The following is a 21108-nucleotide window of genomic DNA, read 5'->3' on the forward strand; positions in this document are numbered from 1 at the left end:
AGGAGACACTGTCACAGAATATCCGTATTGGAAGGGACCCCCAAGGATCATCAAGTCCATCTCCTAGGTCCTGGTGTCTCAGCGGTGCAGCGAGCAGATACACTGAGCAGTCGAGGGCCTCCAGGAGCGCAGCCCCAGGCAGCGCGTGCCCAGCCACCCCCAGGATAGGCACCCCCTCTGACTTCTGCCCTCCCACTTTGCTCCCGGTGGCCCCAGTAGCTGCTGTTGTGTTGCGTTCCTGCTGGCCACAGTGACTATCCACCCGCCACGGGCTAGACGCAAAGAAGAGGTGCTGTCTGAGGTTAAAAACCCTTTATTAGATGACAGGGGAGTCAGAGACGGGGTGGAAGTGGCTCTCAGGGATCTGTCATGGCTGGGGAGACACTTGCTTCACAGGCTCTGTTTGGTGACAGTAAAGAGATGTTAAGCAGGTTTGCATTTAGTGCTCTACGGCCAGGTATCTGCTGCTCCCTGGCAAGAATTTGCTCAGGGAGAGGTTGCAAGCCACAAAAGGAAAGGAGGAGAGGAGACCATGGACTATTTTATTCCAGGTCTGAGGTTGCCTAGCAGAGGGGGCAAAAGGAACTGGTTCAGAGATTGTTTTTCTACAGAGAACACAGTTTTTGGCCTTTACTCCAAGGACAGAAAAGGAAATTTTCCTTAAGTGCATCTCTCTGAAGCAGAGCTGAATTCCCCTTGAGTCTGAGCTTTCTGCTGCGTCACTCCCAAAGTCAAACACTTTCTCTGTCCATGGCTTTTTTTTTTTTTAAGCCCATTGGAGAACATTAGACCAAGAAGCCCCTGAAACATGGGCTACCAAAACAACTTCCTTCAGCACCTATCTCCTGTGGCCAGCTGGGAGATGGGGAGCACGTCAGGCCAGTGCCTGGCACCTACTACCAGCACCCGTGTCCTTTGGGCATATAGTTTGTGTGGTCTGGAGCCAGGAGAGACAGGGAATTTCTCCCTGCTCCTGCCCTCTGACAAGATTACCAGGTTTGGGGCACAGAGAAGAGGCTGCTGTAGAGGTGTGAGGTGAAGATACTCACGGCAGGCAGGCAGATCAGTGGCCTGGGAAGAGATAGAACTTTCTGAGCATCGTAGTCCTTTCTTGGGTTGGCAACTGCTGAGGAAAGTTTTCAAAGGAACGTTGGACCTGGGGTGAGAGAGTGGGGAGAAATGAGAACACTCCCTTCCCAGCATGGGAACAGTGCAGGGAATCAGGAGGTGTTCCCAGGAAGGTGTCTGGTGCCATGGGCTGCACCAACACTCCAGGCTCTCACACACCCACCACACAGCATGACGCTGATACACCCTGGAGATCCAGCTGATTTTCCAGGCCAAGCCAGAGCGCCTGGACCCCCTTTCCTCAGGAGCTGGCTCCTGAGGCCTGCAGAGGAACGGCCTGCCCTGGCCAGAGCTCTGCTTTGAGCTGGGCCCTGCTCCCAGAGCAGTTATCTCTGACCACTGCATAGCTGCATCTGCATTTGGCTGCAGAGCCTCACCTTTCGGAACAACTCCTGCAAGTCACTGTTAAAGGCATGGTTTCGAAACTGCTCCACCAGTCTCTGGATAAAAAGGGAGCCTGTTACTGGGCTTCTCCAGGAGACAGTATCTGGGGAGACAAAAGATGCCAAGTGTCATTTCCCTGGTGTTCTCCACTGCCGCAGTGATTAACACTGGGGGCTACAGCAGGAAACAGGGTCACCTTCTCTGGGATATTTGTATTTGGCCTATCTGACCTGAGGATAGAGAATGGGAAAAGGACAGAGCATCCCAGGGAGGCTGGCTGTGATATATCTTCTTCAAGCCTCTCTGCCCTCCCTGCTGCCAGCCACACTCCTGATGTGTGCCGACTGGCATGGCATGGAGCCATCTGACCGAGCCAGGCTCCGTGCAGGAGAAGACAGCTGTCCCCAGCCGGCTGCTCCCTGGGACCCACGGCATAGGAAATGGCAATCCTGTCCCCCTCGCCTCCCCTCAGACAGGAGAGCTATCTCCCAGGAATTGCTTACCAGGTGTGGAGGAATATAAAGTGGCAAAGTCACTCTCCAGGTGAATTTTTCTGATTTTTTCACCTTGCAGCATTGCAGTGTTCATGCTGTCTGAGCTGAGAGCAGGCATCTCAGGGATGGTTGAGTCGGACACCAGCGCCAACCCTACGTTGTCTAGGAAGGCAGGGCCAGCCATCAGTAATGGGGTGCCCCAACTTCACCCCGTGCTTGGGGCAGACTTGCCCTGGGAGAGCCTGTCTGGCTTGCTCACCTGGCAGGCACCCCATAGTGGGAACTCACCTCCACGGCAGGACTGGATAACCACCACCTTGGGTTTGCCAATCAGCGCCTCGCAGTGCTTGTTGTTGAAGTTCTCATAGATAGTGTCGAGGGAAAGGATGTCTGTGGTCTCATCTCTGCTCTTCGTCCCGCAGAGCCCAGTCCTACGTCCGTGGGACATGAACACCAGGAAGGTGCTGTCAGAGGTCAAATGATCTTTGTGACCTGCAAAATCCTTCATGACCATGGCCATCTCCTGCACACCACAAGGAAGAAGGAGCATCAGCCACCTGCGATCAGCTGTGTGGAGATCCAGCCACCAGCTGTGAGCAGGAGCCGCTGCTACTGGGGACAGAATTGTCCCCATGGTGCCTGAGCCCCCCATGAGCATTGCACACAAGGGTCTCTGCGCTGTTTGTGGGGCCGGTGCCAGCTGCTTTGTACAGTCCTTTACCTGGGAAGTTAAGTTTTCATGGAAGTCCACCCTGTAGCCCAGCCCCTCCAGCAGCTTCGTCATCTCCTTCACATCCACTTCAGCCCCCTTCCGCTGGCTGAGGTGCTCAAACTCTGTGTTGCAGATGAGCAGGGCCCTACGGGTTCGTGTCTCCCGTGGCAAGTGTATGGGATAGATCTGTGAGGAGGGAGGGAGGTGGTGCTCAGCTTTGGGTGGTTGCAGCAGAATTTTCTTGGGAAAAGAGCAGAGAAGGCCCACAGACATAGCACCCACACCTCCCTTTCCCTGGGGCATCTCCCCTGAGCTCCTGCTCCTGGGCCAGGGAGGACCCTTGGTAGCCCTCGCCCACTCTGGTGGAACGGCTGGTCCGTGCTCCAGCCCTCCTCTCATCTCCTCCACCCACAGCACCTGATTTCCCTCTGCCTCCTGGATGCGCTGGTACTCGCTTAAGGAGCACTGCCGGATCCACTGCTGGCCCTGGATGCTAACGGGGGGCTGCACACCAGGGGACCCTGTAAACACAAACTCCCGCAGTTACACGGGGAAGGACAAGCGGGGACCGTCACAGGGCATGGGTGGGCAAGCAGAGCCAGACTGCCACACGGTTGTCCCTGTTCAGTCCCACGGGGGACAGCCACCCAAGAGCCTTGTCATCGCTGCGTGGCAACAGGGACCCGCTGCCACAGCGCAGTGACGCTGCGAACTCCCAGCTGCTCCCACGTCTCCCTCCAGCACCCTGCAGGAGGCGCCCAGCGCCTCAGCATGGCTGGGGGAGGCCACAGCCCCGCATCTCTCACCCGAGCCAGTGGCCAGACCCAGCTGCTCCACCAAGGTGTGATCGTGCTTCCTGAGGCTGTCGATGAAGATCTTGCTGGCCTTCGAGCCCTTCAGGCGCACAGTGTCTATGAGGCAACGGGCCTTGTCGCTTGTCACTGCGTTGCCTTCCTGTACCTCATCCACTTCCGCCTGGCTCAGCACCTTGTGGGCCAGGAGGTCATCCAGAAGCTTGGAGATCACTGGCTTCCTCACACGATCCACGAAGTCCGCCCGCACCTTCAGCAGCTCCTGGTCTGCGGGGTGGCCCTGTCAGCACCCAGAGCCCGCGGGCCACAGCTCCGCCGCCCCACCGCCCGCCCCAGGTGTCCCCTCTTCCCCCTCACTTCCCTCAGCGCTCCCCCCTCGCCCACCCCAGGGTGTCCCCACCACTCCCCCAGCTGCTTCCCCTACCCCGGGCGCTTCCCGTACCGCCACCCACCCCTCCCCGTTACCGCACAGCCACGGAAAGCGCCCCAGGGGACACATCCCTGACACGGGGCTGTGCCCTGGTCCCCAGCCCGCACACCAGGGGCTCAGCAAGGTGGGCAGGAGCCCAGCAGGGCCCCATCCCCCCGAGCCCCAGCCCCGCAGGCTGCACTCACCCGCCATCGCCCTCCAGCCTGCTGACGGGGCGCCAGCAGCCGTTTAGGCTGAAATAACCGAAAGCAAACACAAACCGCGGGACTTCCTGCTTGGGCCGCTGCCACGGCCCGCCCGAGCCCTGCTGGTCCCCGCCGCCCGGCACCAGCACACCTGCGGGGCCGCCGAGCACGGCGCTGGGGCGCCGCCGCCCCATGGCTTCCCTCCGGGGGACGGGACGGGACGGGACGGGACGGGACGGGACGGGACGGGACGGGACGGGACGGGACGGGACGGGACGGGACGGGACGGGACGGGACGGGACGGGACGGGACGGGACGGGACGGGACGGGACGGGACGGGACGGGACGGGACGGGACGGGACGGGACGGGACGGGACGGGACGGGACGGGACGGGACGGGACGGGACGGGACGGGACGGGACGGGACGGGACGGGACGGGACGGGACGGGACGGGACGGGACGGCTCCCTCCACGCCCCTCACGAAGCCCGCAGCCCTCAGCGGCCGGGCGCGGCCCGCCCCGAGGTGAAGGTGAAGGGCCGCGCGCTGATTGGCCGCGGCGGGACGCGCTGTGATTTCTCATTGGGCGCCGCGCGCCGCGCCCCGCCCCTCTCCGCGCGCCGCGCCCCGTCACGGGATAGGCTCGCGGGCGAGCAGAAGGGCGGGTCCCGGCGGCCGGCTCGGCGCTGGGCGGGGACGCGTTCCGCTCGCTCATTGGCCGGCCGTGCCGGCGGCGCAGGGCGCCGATTGGCGGCGCCGGGCGGGGCGGTGGGGGCAGGGCGGGGAGCTGCACGCGGCACGGGCGGGAGCGGCGCGCGCCGACCCAGGTGAGGCCCCGGGGGGCTCCGGGGGACCAGGACCGGGGCGGGCGGCGCGGGCCGGGGCCGGCCTCTCCCTCCCTCCCTCCCGGGGCAGGCCGCCCGGTGCCGGCCTCGCCGAGCCGCAGCCCCGGGCCCGGGAGGCTCCGGGCCCTGCCCTCCTCGCGGCGCCCCCCCCCCCCCCCAGCGCCGCTGTCCCCCCGGGAGGGCTCCGCCAGCCGCGGGGTTTGCGTGCCGAGAGCCGGGGGAACGGCCCCGCGCTGCCGGGGAGCGCCAGGGCCGGGCCCCGCCGGGCTGCGGGGGCCGCGGAGCGCCGCTGGGCCGGCCCCGGCAGCCCCCGGCCTGCCTTCGGTTCTGTGCGCGGCTCAAAGCCGCCCCCGTCCCGGCGGTGGCGCGGGCGGCGGGGGCGATGCCCGCAGGGGTTCCCCTGCCGGCGGCTGCGTCTCGCCGAGCTCCCCCTCGGCACCGGGTTCCGGCCCTCTGGCTGGTGGGGACCCTGCCGGGAGGTTCCCGGAGGTGCCGCCGTGTGCAAGGCAGGGCCGCTCCCGCTTCCCGTCCGTGTCCGCAGCTCGTCCTGAGAGGGAGAGTCGGTGCCGGGGGCCGGCTGCTCGGTAAAGAGGCCGGAGATGAAACGAGGTTGTTCCCCAGGCACGCGTGGGGCTGAATGGGAAGAGCGCGTGGTGGAAGTCGCTGAGTGCTGTCTCGCAAGAAAATCCGGCAGCACAAACTAACCCGCAGTGTTTTTACATGGGAGGAAGGCGAGCAGGAAAACGTCTCCGTGCTGTATGCTCGCACACGCTCCCAGGGCGAACACGTCCCAAGGAATTCATAACTAGCAAGCGACTACAAACAAAAGTTTGTACCGTCTTCTTCCGTCCTGGCTGGCCCACCCTCCAGTGCGGCTTCATTCAGCCGCGGTTCTCTGTCTGTTGGAGGGTTTCGGGATTTGGATGTGGCCTCACCATGGCACTGCCGTCTGTTGCGGTGCGCAGGGAAATGTCAGCATCTGGGCCTTTGGACAGCGCTGAACGGAGGAGAGAGCCGATTTAAAAAATTACCTTGCTCCTAGCGAATTAGGTAACAGATTAATTCCTGCTGGCAGTCCCGGCTCACCCCCCAGGATGTCCACACCGCTCCTGAGCGGGGAGGAATTGATCCGCGTGCCCCGCTCCGATGCCGCCGCGTCCCGCTGCCCCTCCTGGCCGTCCCGCGGAGGCGGCCGCTCTCCCGGCGGCCCGAGAGGATAGGATTTCCCTGCGGAGGGGTCAGATGATTAGCTTATAAATAGTAAATGCCTGTTCGGGCCTACTTCGAGTGGCGTGGCTGGGCCGCGGCCTCGCTCCCCGCGCTGCCGCTCTGCCTGCCCGCTGAGCGCAGCCTCAGCCGCGCCTTGGGGTGCGAGCCACCTCCGAGGCAGTAAGGGGGACGTTCCGTCCGAGGTGGTGAACTTCTGCCAGCGTCGGCCTTTGAGGAAGGAAGCTGCCCCGGTGCGAGACGCTTTGGCTCTGCAGCCAGAGCTTTGCAGCTGATTGGAGAGGCTGCGGCCGCGGCGATGCCCTGCGCCGCTGTTACGCGCTGAGATGGTCTCCGGTTACTTGCTGGTGCATTTAACTGGGAGCCCGAGTTGAAATGAAACTGAAACACGTTTAGTGGCTGAATTCCATGTGATACGAGCCCATTTTCCTGCAGGAGAGTGTTTGCTCGTGTGGGGGGGAGCCCTCTTCTGCCCGACCTTCCTCGAGCTGAGGTTTTGTCGTGGAGCTGTACCCGGCTTTGCCCCCGGAGCTGGGGGAGCCCCTTCCCCTTCTGCAGGGAGCTGCGCTGTGCTGGGGACCGGGAGCGGCTTCGCGTGGGGTGTGCTTTGCAGCATCCCTCTGCAGGCCGGATTGCTCTGTGTGGGGTAGGTCTGAAAGCAGCGCTGTGCCTTTCACAGGGGACACAACGACGGGAGGCGGCAGAAGCAAAGCTGAGCAGGTGGCTCCTGCTCTTTGCAGTGGCAATGACTTTGTTGTTGCTTTTTGTTTTGACGTGGTTGCTCTTTCTTGGTTGAGAGATTACCTCAAATTCCTTCTTCAAGAGGGAGAAGCCTGCCCACGACACATCCCTAGAGAGGAGAGTTACACGTTGGTGTATTCTGATCCAACTCACATTAAGTTACCAGCCTCGGAAGCTTCCTTTGCTGTTGTGTTTATTTGCAGGCACCTTATTCCTTTTAGCTCTTGGTTTAGAGCAATGCCAGTCTTCCTTCCCTTGTGGATTGTATCCCTTATCTTCTAGGTGGAGCACTTGCTCAACAGCACGCTTGATACAGCTGATCTCATGCACTGGAAACCCCGTGAAGGTCAATTCTCTGCTGGACGCGCACAATGAGTTTTGCGTTTGCCAGCACTTGTTTTCCTGGGGAAAAAAATTGTGGCGCTCTCTCTTGCAGGGGTGCAGAGTTGGTCGGGCCGGAGGACTGGCACGGCGTCCTTGGGAGGGCTGGTGACAAGGACTGAGAGTGAGCTCAGCCTCGGAAATGGGGTGGATGGGACTGTTCCGATAGCGGCCCCGTGCTGTTCGCCTCTGCCTGAGGCTTCGCGAGAAGCCGAGTCCGGTGGCGTTTGCTGAGGCAGGCGACTGCTGACCGCAGGCAGCTCCACCCCTCTCCGGAGGAGTCCGTCCTGGCAGCAGAAACATGGGTGGGAAGTGCTCGCGACTTATCTGCTTGGGGGCAAAGTCTTGTAGCTGAACTTAAGCCCACATTCATGGCAGTATATCCTCTAGAGCTTTCTTCCGTTCCATGGCTCGAGCAGCGCTGACTAGGGAGCGGAGTTGTTCCTTTTCCAGCCCGGCCAGTTCTTCGTTGCAAAATGAGGTTTTGGCATTGCTCACTCCAGCAGAGCGTGCAGGGACACGGCACTGCTTGCGAGCGACAGCTTTATGGTAAGGACCCTCCAGAGCCAATTCAATTGCTTGCTCTTTGCCAGTCTTTCTCTGATGTTCTCTGTTGAAATTGAGAACTGCTCGGAGCAAAGGGTGCAGTTTGCATTGTTCCTTCTGGAAGCTTCAGAGGCTTTTTTGTGTTTCAGCCTAGGAACTCGTTAAAGTAGCCAGCTTTCTCCTAGTGGTTGATTGTCTCGTGGCAACCCAGCATCAATCTATTCAGTTGCCTCTGTTATTTCAACTGTACTGCCTGCCTTCCCAATATTACTGTTATTATTTTTTTTTTTAAGTCTTTCAAAGTAATCTGCGGAAGCACACTTTATTGCTGGTGCATGACTGGCGTGCAGCACCCAGCACCGTGCGCGCAGCGTGACGCAGCCGGCCAGGAGTCTGTGTAGCTGTTTTCATGTGGAAGAGAGAAGCTGCTGCCTCGCTGAGCGTCTCGTTTACGAGGCATTACACCCGGCTTTGAGGCCACCTCACCGAGGGTGCTCGGTGAGAGCGCAGCCGGCCCCGGCACAGGCAGGCGCCTGCTGCAGCACAGCTCGCCTGGCAGCGCCGGCACCCGGTGGGCTTCGTGTGGCCCGGGATGCTCGGGTGTAGGGGCCGGAGGATGTCTGGAGCCCTGCAGTTGTTGCTTCTCACCCCAGTCGGCATCGTCTCAGCTTGTGCTTGCTTCTGCTTTCTGACCTGACGGCATGCCCCACTCCTACCTCCCACCAGCTGCAGCTGCCCCGGTGCCTTTGGGCACATCTCTTGTTGTGGCAGTCTGGATTTCCCATGGGCTAAAACGCTCCAACCTTAGTGAAAACTTCGGGGCGAGCCCGGTGTGTCTGGGTGCAGGCTGTCTGGATGCCTGCGCTGCCCCAACGGTCAGACTTGGGTAGGTGGAAATCAGCCTTTTGAGGCAGGGAGGCTGTGCTGGGGCGTGTTTCTGTTCCCTAAATGGAGCAGCCCGAGCGTTAAGGGTGAGACGGCTGCGTTTGGATGTGGGGAGGGCAGCAGTAACGTTCTTCTGGTGAGCTTCCTTTGGTGAGCTCCTCTGGAAGTATCAGAGATTTCTTAAGAAGCTTTCTGTTGAGGCTGTGCCAACTTTACCTCCCCAGCAGCCCGCACCTGAGTGCAGTTGTTGAAGCTTTTGGAGCGCTGTTGTCAACCTTTCCGTGCCTTCGGGTAGGTCCGGGGCTTTGGCAGCCCTGGTCCTTCTGCAGGGCTCCTTCCGTGCGCAGTGATGGATGCCGGGGTTTGTCAGAGCCTGATAACCTCCGGCTGTGGGAATTGCTCCCTCGGATGTTACAGCTCACGTTTGCTTACAGCTGAGGTCCCGGTGACGCGGGGAACCACCGAGGTGTGATCTGTGCCAGCTCCTGCGCAGCCCTTCCCCTGCGGTCCCACTGGGTTGGGACCCCGCGGGGGGATTGACTGCCTCTCCTGTGTCGGGGGCATCAGCTTTGCTTTCTGAGGACTTGAATCTTTTGTGCTTGCAGACAGTGTGCCTCGTTCTGCTCTGCAAACATCTCTCACCTGCGCGGGGCCGTTCATCACCTGCCTGGTATGCGGGGAGAGCCCCCGCTTCTGGAAGGTGCCAGCACCTGATGTTTCTTTGTCAGGGGAGCTACCAGCCTGCGTTTTTCCTTCCCACACCCTTCACAAGCGGCTGACAGGGGCAACCACCCAGCGAAAGGGGAGCTCCTCGTGCCCTGCGTGCCTTCGCGGGGGGCTGGGAGCTTGGCCACGGGTGTGTGCGAGCCCGGCGAGGGTACCCAGGGCGAGGAGACACCTCGGCACCGCTGGGCTCGGGTGGGTGCTGGAGCTACGCGGTGCGGTGCCCCCGTACAACGCCTTACTACCAGATCTCGGGGAGTTTTATCATCCCCGAGACAGCCCAATGCTGAGGGCCCTGTGTATCCTTCCCTACCCCAGCTCCTGCCTGCTGCCCTTTTTAAGGGCCTTGTTGCCTCTAACTCAGGAGGTGAAAAGTGTCTCGGGCTCTGAACGCGTTACTGATGGGTGCTGGGCTTTGATGTCCGTGACCGGCTGCCTATGGGAAGAGGAAGTCCCTTGATTTCAAAGGAGAAGTGCTCGTCTAAGCTGTGAAGTCCCTATTTTCTGGGGGGTTTTGAACCTGTAAGACGTCACCGCAGTGGCCGCTGTCACCAAAGGCACACGCGGGGCGTTGAGCAGGAACACGCGCCCTGGTTGGAGGGCCCGAGGTAGGGGAAGGGCGGCGGCGGGACACTCCAGGGGCTGCAAGTACGTCCAGAAATCCCTGAGCGAGTCCCAGACTTTCCCTCTAGCTTTACCAGATCGCACCACGGCACGGGGCGGTGTCAAACGCTGCTCGGTTCAGGAAGCCTTACAGGCGTTATCCTCAGCGGTGGTGCCTTGACGAAAGGTGGTGCTGCAGCTGCTTTGCTCCGATCCTTCTGCTGGTGTCGGCCCGGCTGTTGTGACCGCTTCGGTCCTTCAGGTGGGCGTCTGCGGTGCCAGCCATGGCGCGGGGCTCTAGGGGAGGCAGCGTCTTTTGGAGGTTTGTCCCGGGCTAAATTGTTCCTTTTCTCATCTCTGAGTGCCTGCGTAACGCGGTGGCACCCTGAGCGTCGGGCTGCCAGCCCGCGGGGAAGCCCCTGCAGTGCCCGGAGGCGAGTACACGATCAGAGGAGGAGCTGAACGGGCAGCGCTTCTGGATGAGGAATCGGCCGTGCCCTTTAGCGTGCCTGCAGCTCTCTCGGGCCAGCATGCAAGGTGTCGTGGTGCTCGGTTTGGGGTGGCTCAGAGGCATGCTGCAGGCAGCACGGGCTGTGCGCGGAGACCTGGGCAGTGGGTGCAGGGCTGGTTGTGCCAGCGGGCAGGCGACTCGCACCGCTCCCTCCCGTCCTTTGCACCTTCTTGGACTGACAAGAGATAATTTCTTACCTGCTCTGTTCTTTGCTCTTTCCCCTCTCTTATTTCAAAAGTTAATGCATGCTGCCTGCTGGCTCTGCTCCCTGCCGTCCCACTCCTGGGAGCGTCACCCCTGGCATGCCAGCGGGCAGACCGATTCCCCTGCTGCCTCTGCCCCCCGTTCCCATCAAAAGGGGGAGCCCAGGTGCCCCCGGATGCTGGGTAAGAGAATCCTAGACAGAGCTGGCTTTGCTCAGCAAGGGGAGTAGATGGAGATTGTTTTCATGTGATAAAACCGTTCAATGCAGAGGTTCTGTGCAGATAATCCGACTGCCTCATTAGAAAGCAGGGTGCAGAGCTTTCACTGCAGTTGCTAAATGAGACGAAAGAGGAAGCAAAAGAGTTTCAGTCCTGTAAAGTGGACTAACAGTTTTGTTTGATAAAGCACACGCTTAATGAAAAGTAACCTCCCCCTCCCTCCCTCTCCCCTTCTCTCTCCCCCTCCCTCTCTCTCTGCATCAATAGCTCTTTCTGCTGGAGGAATTTCCAGCAGTGTGACAAACGGTGCGACCTGTGGGCTTCTCTTCTCTTTTTTGCAATACAAGAGGAAGTTACTTGGACTTCTCAGGAAAGGTTCGATAGGTCTGCTCCTCTGGCAGGAGGAAGTCACATTTTCGGCATGTTTTACTCATGACGAAGCAGCCAAAACCAGAGCCCGAAGGAGCACCCGACTGGCATGGCAGTTCCCTGGAGCGCAGGGCACCCAGCGGCAGGATCCCGACGTGCTCGTGCTGCAGGTGCCCGTGCTGCTGCTCCGGCTTCCTCTCAGTGCCCCGAAAAGTCACAGAGCCCCGGAGTTACCAGAGCAAGGGCCGGGAAGCAGGATGCCTCTTCCAGCACCGTGCCTCTGACTCCTCTCAAAGCCCCAGCTTTCCGCTCTGCCTGTTTTTCATTACTGCTGGTATCCAGAGCTATTGTGTTGCAGCCCTGGGTGCTAGCTTGGGTTGCAGTGCGCGTGTTGAAGTGAATAAGTGGTGTTGGGGAAAATCTGGCTTCGGCTGAAAGTGCTGCTGGGTCTGCCGCTGCTTTCAGCAGGCCTGGGATGTTAGCTGCTCGTGTCAGTGAGGCGCCGGCGTGCAAAAGGTGGCTGTCTCGAATTTAAGGAAAAAAAGAAAAAAATCCCATTGCCTTCTGATTTTTTTTTTGTATTCAGATACAGTGAGCCTGACGTATTTCATTTTTGGCCTAAATCTCGTAGAGGCAGGAATTCAGTGCTGGCGAGTTTTAGTGCAGTCAGTTACTAAAGGTAAGTGATCGCAGTCACTGCTCCTAGCGTAAAGAGAAGTTTGTGCGAATTGCAGCAGATGGGTGTAAATCCTTTGGCTCCTTTTAGCATTGAGCTTGTCGTGTGACTGTCCCCGTGCCCTGTCCTGGGCGGCGGGGAAGGGGCTCTGGGTGTGAATTTGTGCAGCTCATGCTGTCAGATAAGCAGGGGACTTGCTATATATATCGAATTGCCTTCTCTTTCCTTTTATTGATTGGCTGGGGATTTCCCTTTCTAAGCCTGTCTGTTGAGAGGACGTCATGGGCGGTACTGTTTTTAGAAGCAGTTAAGCTCATGGTAGAGGGCAGGGACCATAGCAATTAAGCTCACCTGAATTTGCTGGCCTGCCCCATGGTTCGAGCTGAGTCGGTTCATGAAAGCAGGTGAGCGTGCGGCACAGTCCCTTGACGTGATTTTCACTGCTAAAGCACAGAACGGTTCTGAAGGCTCCGGATACCTGGACGTGAAGGAAGACCGGGGACTCCAGTCTGATCTTAAACCAGAGACTTCACGGGACTGGGGGTGGGAGGGGGGAATCCTTAAAGGCCGAGGTAGGTGTTGCTTGGGATTGGGAGGGCGCGATGAGAGACCCGGCAGGGCGCAGAGTCCCGTGCCGCGTGCGCCTGGCCGGGGACAGGGAGAGGGGAGGTGGAGGCTGCTGTAGTTTAACCAAGCGCCCGTAGGCAGCCGAGCCACCGAACCCCGCGGTGTCGCAGGACAGGTGACGTTACGGGGCGTCCGGTCACCGGGACTAACGGCAGTACTGGTTTTCTTTCAGACACTCTCCGCTGACTGTCACAGCTGGGCTTCGGGTGCCTGCGGGTGGGTGCCAGCTTAGATGCCAAAGGCGCCCTGCCTGGCCTCCGGCCCTTACCGGGGGGTGTTGTTCTCCCGTCAGTCCTGCCCTCCTCCTGCTCGCGGCAGGCAGATGCCTTTGACACCCTAAGACTTGTAAAATAGCACCGGATGGGTATGTTTATGCGCCTGTGTGAAAGTAATAGGAGTTGTATCCCTAACACCAGCAGAATCTGGGCTGAGTTTGTGCTGCTGCTGTTTAGTCGGCATTATTTTAAAATACCCAGGTTGTTGGTAGGAGCGCATTGCAGCCCAGGTGCCCCAGAGAGCTGTGAGCTCGAGGAAGCTGGGGAGCAGGGAGAGATGGGATCGGCACATTTCAGGCCTTCTCTTTTGCTTTCCGAGCCTTCTGGTGCATTTGGGTCACATATTTCAGGCTTTTTTTTTTTTCTTGCACTCACAAAGACTGTCTTTCAAAGAAAACGCCAGCTGTCAAGGACGTTACAAGTTGATGGGAATTAAAACGCATACGCTTCCGATGAGTAAGAAGAAATGAATGTTTGCAGGGAACCCAGGTTGAACAGTGCTTCTCCAGCCTGGGGACTTGGGATGTGACCTCAGTAGCACAGTCACTGTTTCCTTGAAGCTGTTGCTGCTTCCTTCCTGAGATTGAGGTAAATCTGAGAGCCGAGCAGCACGGAGAGGTAACGGGGCTGGAGCTCGGCCGCCTCCTCCGCTCCCCGAGGCACTTAGGGAGCAGCGTGTGTTCTCCAGGGCAGCCCAGCCCCTGAGAAACCCTCCTGGGGTCCTCTGCAGCCCCAGGCAGCGCCTGTGCTCTGGTGGGTGGCCGGGGCTCTGCGTTCCTCCCCGGCTCAGGCCCGGCTCCGGAGCTGCGGGCAGAGGATGGGGAGAGGCAGGCGCCTGGAGTGCAGCTGGGGCCGGTCCATCTGCGCTGCTTTGGGTAGGGACCAGGCAATTGTTTGTACTTGAATAAAGGCCCGATTGTGACTTGAAATGTCCCAACTGCTTTTTTAAAGAAAAGCAAACAGAACCGGAGAACGACGGGCTGGAGTTAGAGGGGGCGTTGGAAATGCTCACCGAAGTCACGCTGCGCTTCCCATCTCCCTTCACCCCGGGGCTGTGAAGTCCAGCGCGGAGCCTCGGCCTCGAGCCCCTTCTGTGCCTGGTCAGGAGGGTCTGGAAAAGGTCAGGAGGGTGGGGATGGCACAGGGGTGGTGGGGGCCCTTTGGGGTTTCTCCGAAGGCCACTGAAGTGAATGAGGAGCCTGCCTCGCCCTCTGCTGCTCTCAGCTTTTCCCCGGCTGTCACCGGAGACGGATCGATGCGGCGATAACAGCGCGCGGGGCCGGTGCCAGTCCCTGTTCTTTGCCAGCTCCTCAGGAAGATGAAGGAGGTGGCAGAGGCAGACCTGGCAGGGGAGCATCCCCGGCGTGCTGCTGCCACCTGGTGCCACCGGCAGCCCCCGGCCCCTCGGCTGCTTCACCTGCAGAGTGAGGTGTTTCGTGGCACCGCCTCGGCGAGAGAAAGGAGGTGCCCTGGGGTGCCTGCGGCTTTGTCAGCGGTCACCAATTTCCCCTTGAAACTGTGATTTTGCTGTCATTAATGTCAACAGTGGAGCTGATTGGCAGGCAGGCTTGCTGCTGAAATTAATTCCGTGTAAACTCCATGCAGTGGCGGATGGATGGCAGTGCTCCTCAGGGGTCTGGCAGAGCACGGGGCTCTGTCCTCGTCCCTTGTCATCCTGCACACTTGGGTCACACCTGGCTGGCCTCTTCCCCCAGAGGCATTTTTCAAATCCTGGTGGTGTGTTCTTCCCCCAGGCTCTAATCCCATCTGCTCATTTTCACCCTCCAGCTCTCTGCACGCCCCGTTCTCTGCCCCAGCATCCTTCCCTCCTTTCTGCTCCCTTCCTTCCCCCTCGGCCCTTCTTGCTTCTGCCTCGAAACTGCGGTGCCCCAGGGTGGCCGGCTCAGCTCAGGCCACCCCCTCTCAGTGCACTTGGCTGCTCTGCGCACACCTCCGGGATCTCCAAAGCTCCCGTCTTCTTCCCCCCTTCTCTTTTTCTGCAGAGGATCTTGTTTCTTCCAAGAGAAGAATATGAAATGGCAGTGCCAGCGTCCCTTCGTGCCTCCCCGCAGCACTCTGCTCCTTTCCCTGCGGCAGGCACAGCGCCTCTTCGCACCTCTGCCCCCTTCCTGTCTCCTCTTTCATCTGCCTCTGAATCCTTGCCCTGTGCAGTAAACTGTGTGGTCTCTTGCTTAAAGCAAAGCCACCTCTGCTCCTCTTCACCTCCCATGACTGACTTTTTCCCTCCTTCGTTGCACCCCCCCCTGCACAGCCAGCTCGGGCTGGCATCCCGCACCTCTCCGACCCATCCTTCCCCCTGCACCAGAACTGCTGATGCAAAAACCTTGAACTTGGCAGGCTCCCTGATTTATTCTCTCCTCTTCACCACTCAAGAGGGTTCGGCTCCCTGGCTCCTGAAATCCCTTCCCTGACCTCACTCTGCCCCTTCCCACCCTCTCTGCTGCTCCTCCAGCATCTCTGCTGGGACTCACCTCCTCCAGCACGGGGGGTACAGGCGGGGTCTGGCCGCCGCAGGTGGGCGAGCTGGCAGTGCCGTGGGCCGGCTTGGAGCAGGACAGACTTCAGACATCCTCACTGCACAGCTTCACCTGGGCTGAGAGAACGAGGCTTGGAAACCGTTAGCCTAATCCGGGTACGGTTTTGAGGGCCAAAAGGTGAAGTTCTCCTTAGGAGAGTGCTGTGCAGCCAGAAGTACTTACAGCTTCGGCAGCTTTCCCCCGTCTCTCCACGATCCTGCATGTCCCGTTCTGGCCTTTGGGTGCAATCCCCGTGATGGAAGCCCGGGTGCTCCTGCTTCGAACGCAGGAGGAGCTAAACCAGTTTTCAGAGACGTCTTCTGATGGTTCTCCGTTAACATGAAGCCTAACAGTCTCAGGGCGTTTTAATCACGAGCCAACCCTCCGATCAGGGGGGGCGGGAGGTTTGCGAGCTGTTACTTGCTACCAGCTGCTGCCGTGGCGCTGGTGGGGCTGGGGCAGTTCAGCTCTGGGGCAGTGCCCGCGGGTCCGTGTCCTGCTCCTCGTTTGCCTGGAACTGAGGGGGTGAGACCGTCCCATCCCGTCCTCGGGGCGGGTGATGCTTGTGCAGCGCTGCAGGGCCGGGGACAGTACCCTCCTCCACAGGAGAACGTTTCCTGCCTCCCAAATCCCGCAGGAACGCTGGCTTTGAACGTGCAATTTGCTCTGTGATCCCAAGCCGCTGTTCTCCAGGTGCCGGCAGCCGGAGCTGCAGGGTGCTGAGGGCACCCCGGGCAGCGCTGCTTACCCAGAGACCTGTGGGGATTCGCTTAGTCAAACCTGGAAGAAAAGGTATCTGATCCATTTTAAATCCTGTAAGCTGTAAAAAGGCTGGCTTTGTCGTAAGCTTGATGGAATTTATCCGATTCTGAAACTTCATCTATCAGTAATTGGATTGAGTTGTATCCTTGTCAGCAAAGTTGCCCAGAGCCGAGCATACTTTGCATAAATACTTAAACATATTGAGCAAGTTGTCTCGATGGTTTTTTAAGCTGCGTACACGAGCTTGTTTTGCTCTGGATTACTTTGGTCCCTCTGCTGTGTGCTTGCTGTCTGCGCTTTGGCCACCTGGAGGCAGCCCCAGTCCCGGCCCGGTGATGCTGGGGGCAGGAGCACGATGCTGGGGACAGAACTGCCCTCGGGTCACTGCCTCTGCAGTGACAGTGACCTCTGGGTCACAGTGCCCCATTAGGTATCGCTGCGGCAGGCTGCCTGCCCGCTCCTTGTTCCTGCTGCCCTTCTTCACCTGCCGGGTATTCCTGCTTCGCTGCGCTCGTACCCGGCCCTGGTTATGCCCGCACACAGGTAAATTGGGGTACTTCTCACTGCAGGGTGAGCTGAGTGCTTTGGCGTGCTTGCCATCATAATTCGGTATTGCGGTGATGGTTCTGAACCCTGGTAGCCCAGGCTTTTCTTTTGAATATTTATTGATCAGTAAAAGTAAAAAGAAAATTCTTGTTGTTGAAGACCAGCTGTTAGCGGCCTTCATTAGGAGCAACCCTGGGACCTGCAGTTTTGCTCAAAATAACAAAGACTATCCCATACAATCTGCTTTGCGTGTAACCGAGCGGTCTGACAATTGTATTTTTAGCCTCTAATTAGTTGAGAGGCCTGAGATGGCTGGTTTATTTCATTTGGGATCAAAATAAGGCTAATTGGACTCCTGGCTGTTTCTTCTAACATCCCCTGTTTAATAACGGGACTGTTTTCCCCCATTAAGTACATTAGGACTAACTGCACTGTTTTCACTGAAATTAAACCGAAACCTCAGCCTGGGGCAGGTGCTGAGCGTGGAGAGCCTCGCTCCAGCTGCAAACAACCGCCAGCAATTCCTAAGCGGTGCAGAAGGAGCCACAGGAAGGGCAAGCTCCCACCTTGCCTGGGGTGTGTGCCGAAATCTGCCCCGGAGCTGTGCCCGTCGTCTGCTGCCCTTCCCACCTCCCTGAGCTCCATCAGCATGGGACACCTCCCCGCGTGCGTGTGGACGGGCGCAGCTCCGAAACCGTCGCGCTTCTCCCTCCCAAAGGACTTCACTCCCCGTAACGTGCCAGCGGCAGGTGCTAGCGGGGAGCTGCTCTGTGGTGCTTTGTTATGATTTATTATTTATTCCCCGTTCCCTAAGCCTACATCGCTGTAGTGAACCAAGCTGCACTGAAGACAGGGCTGTTAAGGTTTTCCTGAGCTTTTCCGCGCGGCTGCCATAAATAGGTGCTGGCTGTTTGTTTTCACAGTCCCGTGCGAGGCAGGCAGATGCAGAGAGCGAGTGTTTCTTCCCATCGTTGACAGCCTGTTTGCTCGTGGAGTCAGGTTTTTCAGAGCACGCACGCTTGATGCATGTGGACGTTGACTTGCAAAAGGGGGCAACTCAGGTGTTTGAGCCTGGAGCTGGAATTAAGAAAATTCCAAAATTCCAGGGGAATTTTTCCTCCGAGGAGAAGGGGACCAGGCTCTTCTGCAGCCCCAGCATTGCTCCCAGCACCTGCAGCAGGTGAGGGCAGAGGTTTCGAGATTAATTCCTGTCCCTGTCCAGTGCTGCTTCGGTCTCTGCCTCTCTGTTTTGCACTAAGAGAGGCAAAGGTCCCTTGAGGAAATAACACCGTTGTGTAACGCGGTGTGCAATAACCCGCCTGAATCACGTGCGCAAGAGGGCTGTGGGGAGAGCAAATTAAGGTTTTATGAGAGCTCTCGACTCTGACACTTCCTTGTTATCTGAGGGCTTGGCTCCGAGATTAATAATCCTGGAGTAGGATACAGGCTATAAAAACATGAGAACAACGTGAATTGTTTTCCTGCTTCACCCAACCCAGGTCCGTTGGGCAGCATTGCGTGAGTGCTGGGGAGAGCAGCGGGCACCGTGCTCTCTTACCTCTTCCCCGGCTTCATCCCTTGCCTCTGCTCCCGTCATTGTTTAATTTGGCCACCTTGGTTTGGGCATCGCCTGTGGCCAGGCCCGGGGCATACCCCGCAGCTGAGATTTTAGGGCAGCTTCCGACCCGGTGGGCTTAAGCACGTTTTTAGGGGAACCCGGCCTGCAAGGCACGCTGCTGAGCTGAGTGGGTGACCTCTGGGGAGAGTGGGGCGGTGGGACGGAGGTGGGCAGCCTCTGCGAGGAGGAGGAGGAGGAGGAGGAGGAGGAGGAGGAGGACCATGCCAAGTCCTGAGGCAGCAGACAACATCAGCGAGGGCAGCTTTGAGATGCTGGTGGAGGAGCACAGGAGGCCGCGCGAGTGAAGCTGTCTGCAGGCCCCGGGCCGAGGAGGACAGCTGGAGGCCCGGTGCCTGCGGTGCCTCCCGGCTCCCCCAGGTCCTCAGGGAGGCCTTGCCCGGTGCTGCCCCGGCCTGCCCGGGCCGCGGGAGGAGGCGGCCACGTTCCTGCGCGCTGAGCTCACACCGAGCTGCCTCCTCTCGGCCTCCTCTCGGCCTCCTCTCGGCCTCCTCTCGGCCTCCTCTCGGCCTCCTCTCGCCGCAGCCTGGGGGTGGCAGCTTGGAGGAACGGCCTGGCGCAGGCTGTAGCCGAGGAGAGCTGCAGTTTGTAGCAGTTACACCAACTTCTCCTACGAGGGAGGAAGCGAGGAGCTGAAACAGCCATTAGCAACGATTTAATACATCGGTACAAAGCGTTCAGCAGGAAAAGTACTCGTGTGTCATTCAGCGTTATCAATAATTCAGATAGCTTCAGATTAGTGAACAAAGCGTATTAACATTTTACTTCCCTGGCTAATTGGGCTGTTCACCTAATTTGTAAGTCCCTGCCTGGCAGCGACTCCTCCTGGTGGCATCGTAAGCTACCACCAGTGGTTTTTTCTCTATATGAAGTCTGGTGTAAGTGGCTCTTTTGCTAAACAGTGGGAAAATCCTTTTATAGTTAGAAAGAGAGAAACTGGATCAGGGTTTGATATCGCAGTATTTGGCTTTTCCGTTTTCCTTGGACAAAACACTCATTCCCATCGTGGTTTTTCATGCTTTCCTGAAACTTGTTAGCCTGCTTTTAGATATAAGGGAATATAGCAGATAAGTTTTGAATCCTTTCTGAGGTTCCCTTCCTTTCTCATCATGTGCGTGGCAAGACATGAGAAATTAGCAGACATTAGCTGAAGCATGAGGGCAGTTACTCCTTCCGGATGGCGCTGCTGCGGGCTGTGAGCCCTGGGGCAGGGCAAGAGCTCCCTCCAGCACAGCCTTGTTCCTGGATGACTTGCATGCTTCTTGTTCACGGGGAAGATTAAATTTCAGAAATGATTTCTCACTGCTGGCATTTGGCTTGGCCTTCTGACGTGTAGGTGTGAAACCTCACGTAATTCTGTGCTGGGAAAGAAATCCCAGAGCGGAGGGAAAGTGCTCAGTAGATGTGCAGAAACTCTGCTGTATCCGATGCAAAGCCTTGATGGTGAAAGGAGGAGTAAATCTCATCAAAGAGAAGTTTAGACCCTCTCCAGTTCCACATTTGTTGACATTTGCATTCTGTCTGAGGAGGGAAAAAAATCTTCACATCAAATGGTGGCAAAACTTACCCAAGGCATTGAGCATCCCTGGAGCTTTGGCACACTACAGATGGCTGCTCGCTGCCAGAGGCTGGGTTTGGTTGGTGAGCTTGAAGCCACCTTCAGGCTACACTTAAAACTGAATATTTCCAGAAAGAAAAAAAAAAAGCCAGTAATATTTAAAAACGGGGGGGGGGGGGAGTGCAAGCGACACGCACGTGTGCTCTGCTTGTACGTACTGAGGGTGCTGCACAGATGCATGAGTGGCACCGGGGGCATGGGCGCACGGTGCACAGCAATTGTGGTGATCCGAGATCTCAAATGTCTCACAAAGGCTCCTCCCCAGGTCCTTGAACCGTAACGACTAGGTCTTTCTTCCCCCGGCTCCCTCAGCGCGTGTTCCTCTGTAGAATGCCATGGGTTTTTCTGTCTCACTGAGCCGCCGCCATTCAGGGCAGCAGTTCAGCGTGTGCTCCATTGTCTGACAGGAGAATGTTTCTCCCCAGCACCTTTTCTCCTGCCCTTGGGTAACATAAAGACTGAAAGAAGTACTTCTCCCCCATTAATGAGCTTTCCAACTGTTAATTTTGAGGTTTGCCCTTTGCTAGAGCTAGAGGCTTGTACCGCTTGATTTCTTAAGTGGGCATGGAAGTAAAATAAGGTGGAATTTGGTGAGGAGGCTGTATCTGCTTCAGTCTCACACCCGTGTCGCCCACAGACACAGTTCAGTTTCTCTGCCAGAGCTCCTGTGCCGTCCCCAAGGTGTTTTTCACACCTCTGGAGCCCTGGCCACCACGTGCTGGTGGGGAACAGGTCCTGCGTGTAGTGGCTGACCCCTGGGACGTGGCGTCTCCCCTGTGATAACCGTTCTGATACCCAGCATCTCCTGGAAAGGGCACAAAACGGGTTAGCAGCGATAGGTACAGAGCGCTGGCCTATTGCGCTCTTTTATTTTTATTTTTTGTCTCTGTTCATACTGAGGTATCGTTGCTGTTGATCTGAATTTCTGCTCTGGGTTATCTTTTGTTTGCTGCAGGTGTGTTTCGTGGAACAAGAAGAGGAGACTGAGCTGCGATTGACCCAGGAGGTCCTGGACAGTGGCTGAGGATGGTGA

General features: G+C 58.2%; 2 protein-coding genes across 9 annotated transcripts in view; one reads left to right on the forward strand and one right to left on the reverse strand.

The window, feature by feature from the left end:
- Positions 1–297: 297 nt before the first annotated feature.
- LOC308180655 (caspase-1-like) lies at positions 298–4919 on the reverse strand. Of its 7 annotated transcripts, none has more exons than XM_080562678.1 (10): positions 4297–4888; positions 4146–4193; positions 3525–3792; positions 3136–3239; positions 2728–2904; positions 2295–2529; positions 2016–2168; positions 1506–1615; positions 1050–1156; positions 298–399 (listed from the first exon to the last, which is right to left on the reverse strand). In XM_080562678.1, the coding sequence occupies exons 1-9, from the start codon at positions 4858–4860 to the stop codon at positions 1064–1066; spliced, it is 1752 nt and encodes a 583-aa protein (XP_080418804.1). In that variant the 5' UTR covers positions 4861–4888; the 3' UTR covers positions 298–399; positions 1050–1063. The 7 variants fall into 7 exon arrangements, 6 of the variants coding, with proteins under 6 accessions (XP_080418804.1, XP_080418807.1, XP_080418802.1 ...); XM_080562681.1 differs by having other exon boundaries at positions 3525–3797; positions 4297–4315; XM_080562676.1 differs by lacking the exon at positions 4146–4193 and having other exon boundaries at positions 3525–3797; positions 4221–4888.
- Positions 4891–21108, forward strand: part of MTMR4 (myotubularin related protein 4) — a 52861-nt gene continuing 36643 nt past the window's right edge. Inside the window, exons 1-2 of one of the 2 annotated variants that reach the window (XM_080562674.1) lie at positions 4891–4972; positions 21031–21104. In XM_080562674.1, the coding sequence (XP_080418800.1) occupies positions 21102–21104 (3 nt within the window). In that variant the 5' untranslated portion in view covers positions 4891–4972; positions 21031–21101. Of the gene's footprint in view, positions 4973–10384; positions 12078–21030; positions 21105–21108 lie in introns of those variants that run through there. The other variant, XM_080562675.1, reaches the window with a different exon arrangement.

This window comes from Anser brachyrhynchus (assembly GCF_964034855.1).
Source record: "Anser brachyrhynchus genome assembly, chromosome: 20".
Classification (NCBI taxonomy): Eukaryota; Metazoa; Chordata; class Aves; order Anseriformes; family Anatidae; genus Anser; species Anser brachyrhynchus.

Coding starts and splice junctions, on each gene's coding strand:
- LOC308180655 (XM_080562677.1), bottom strand. CDS start 4,860: ATGAGCGAGCGGAACGCGTCCCCGCCCAGCGCCGAGCCGGCCGCCGGG. Junction 3,240..3,524: donor GGGTCTGGCCACTGGCTCGG/GTGAGAGATGCG, acceptor TTGTGTTTACAG/GGTCCCCTGGTGTGCAGCCC. Junction 1,616..2,015: donor TTTATATTCCTCCACACCTG/GTAAGCAATTCC, acceptor TTGTCTCCCCAG/ATACTGTCTCCTGGAGAAGC.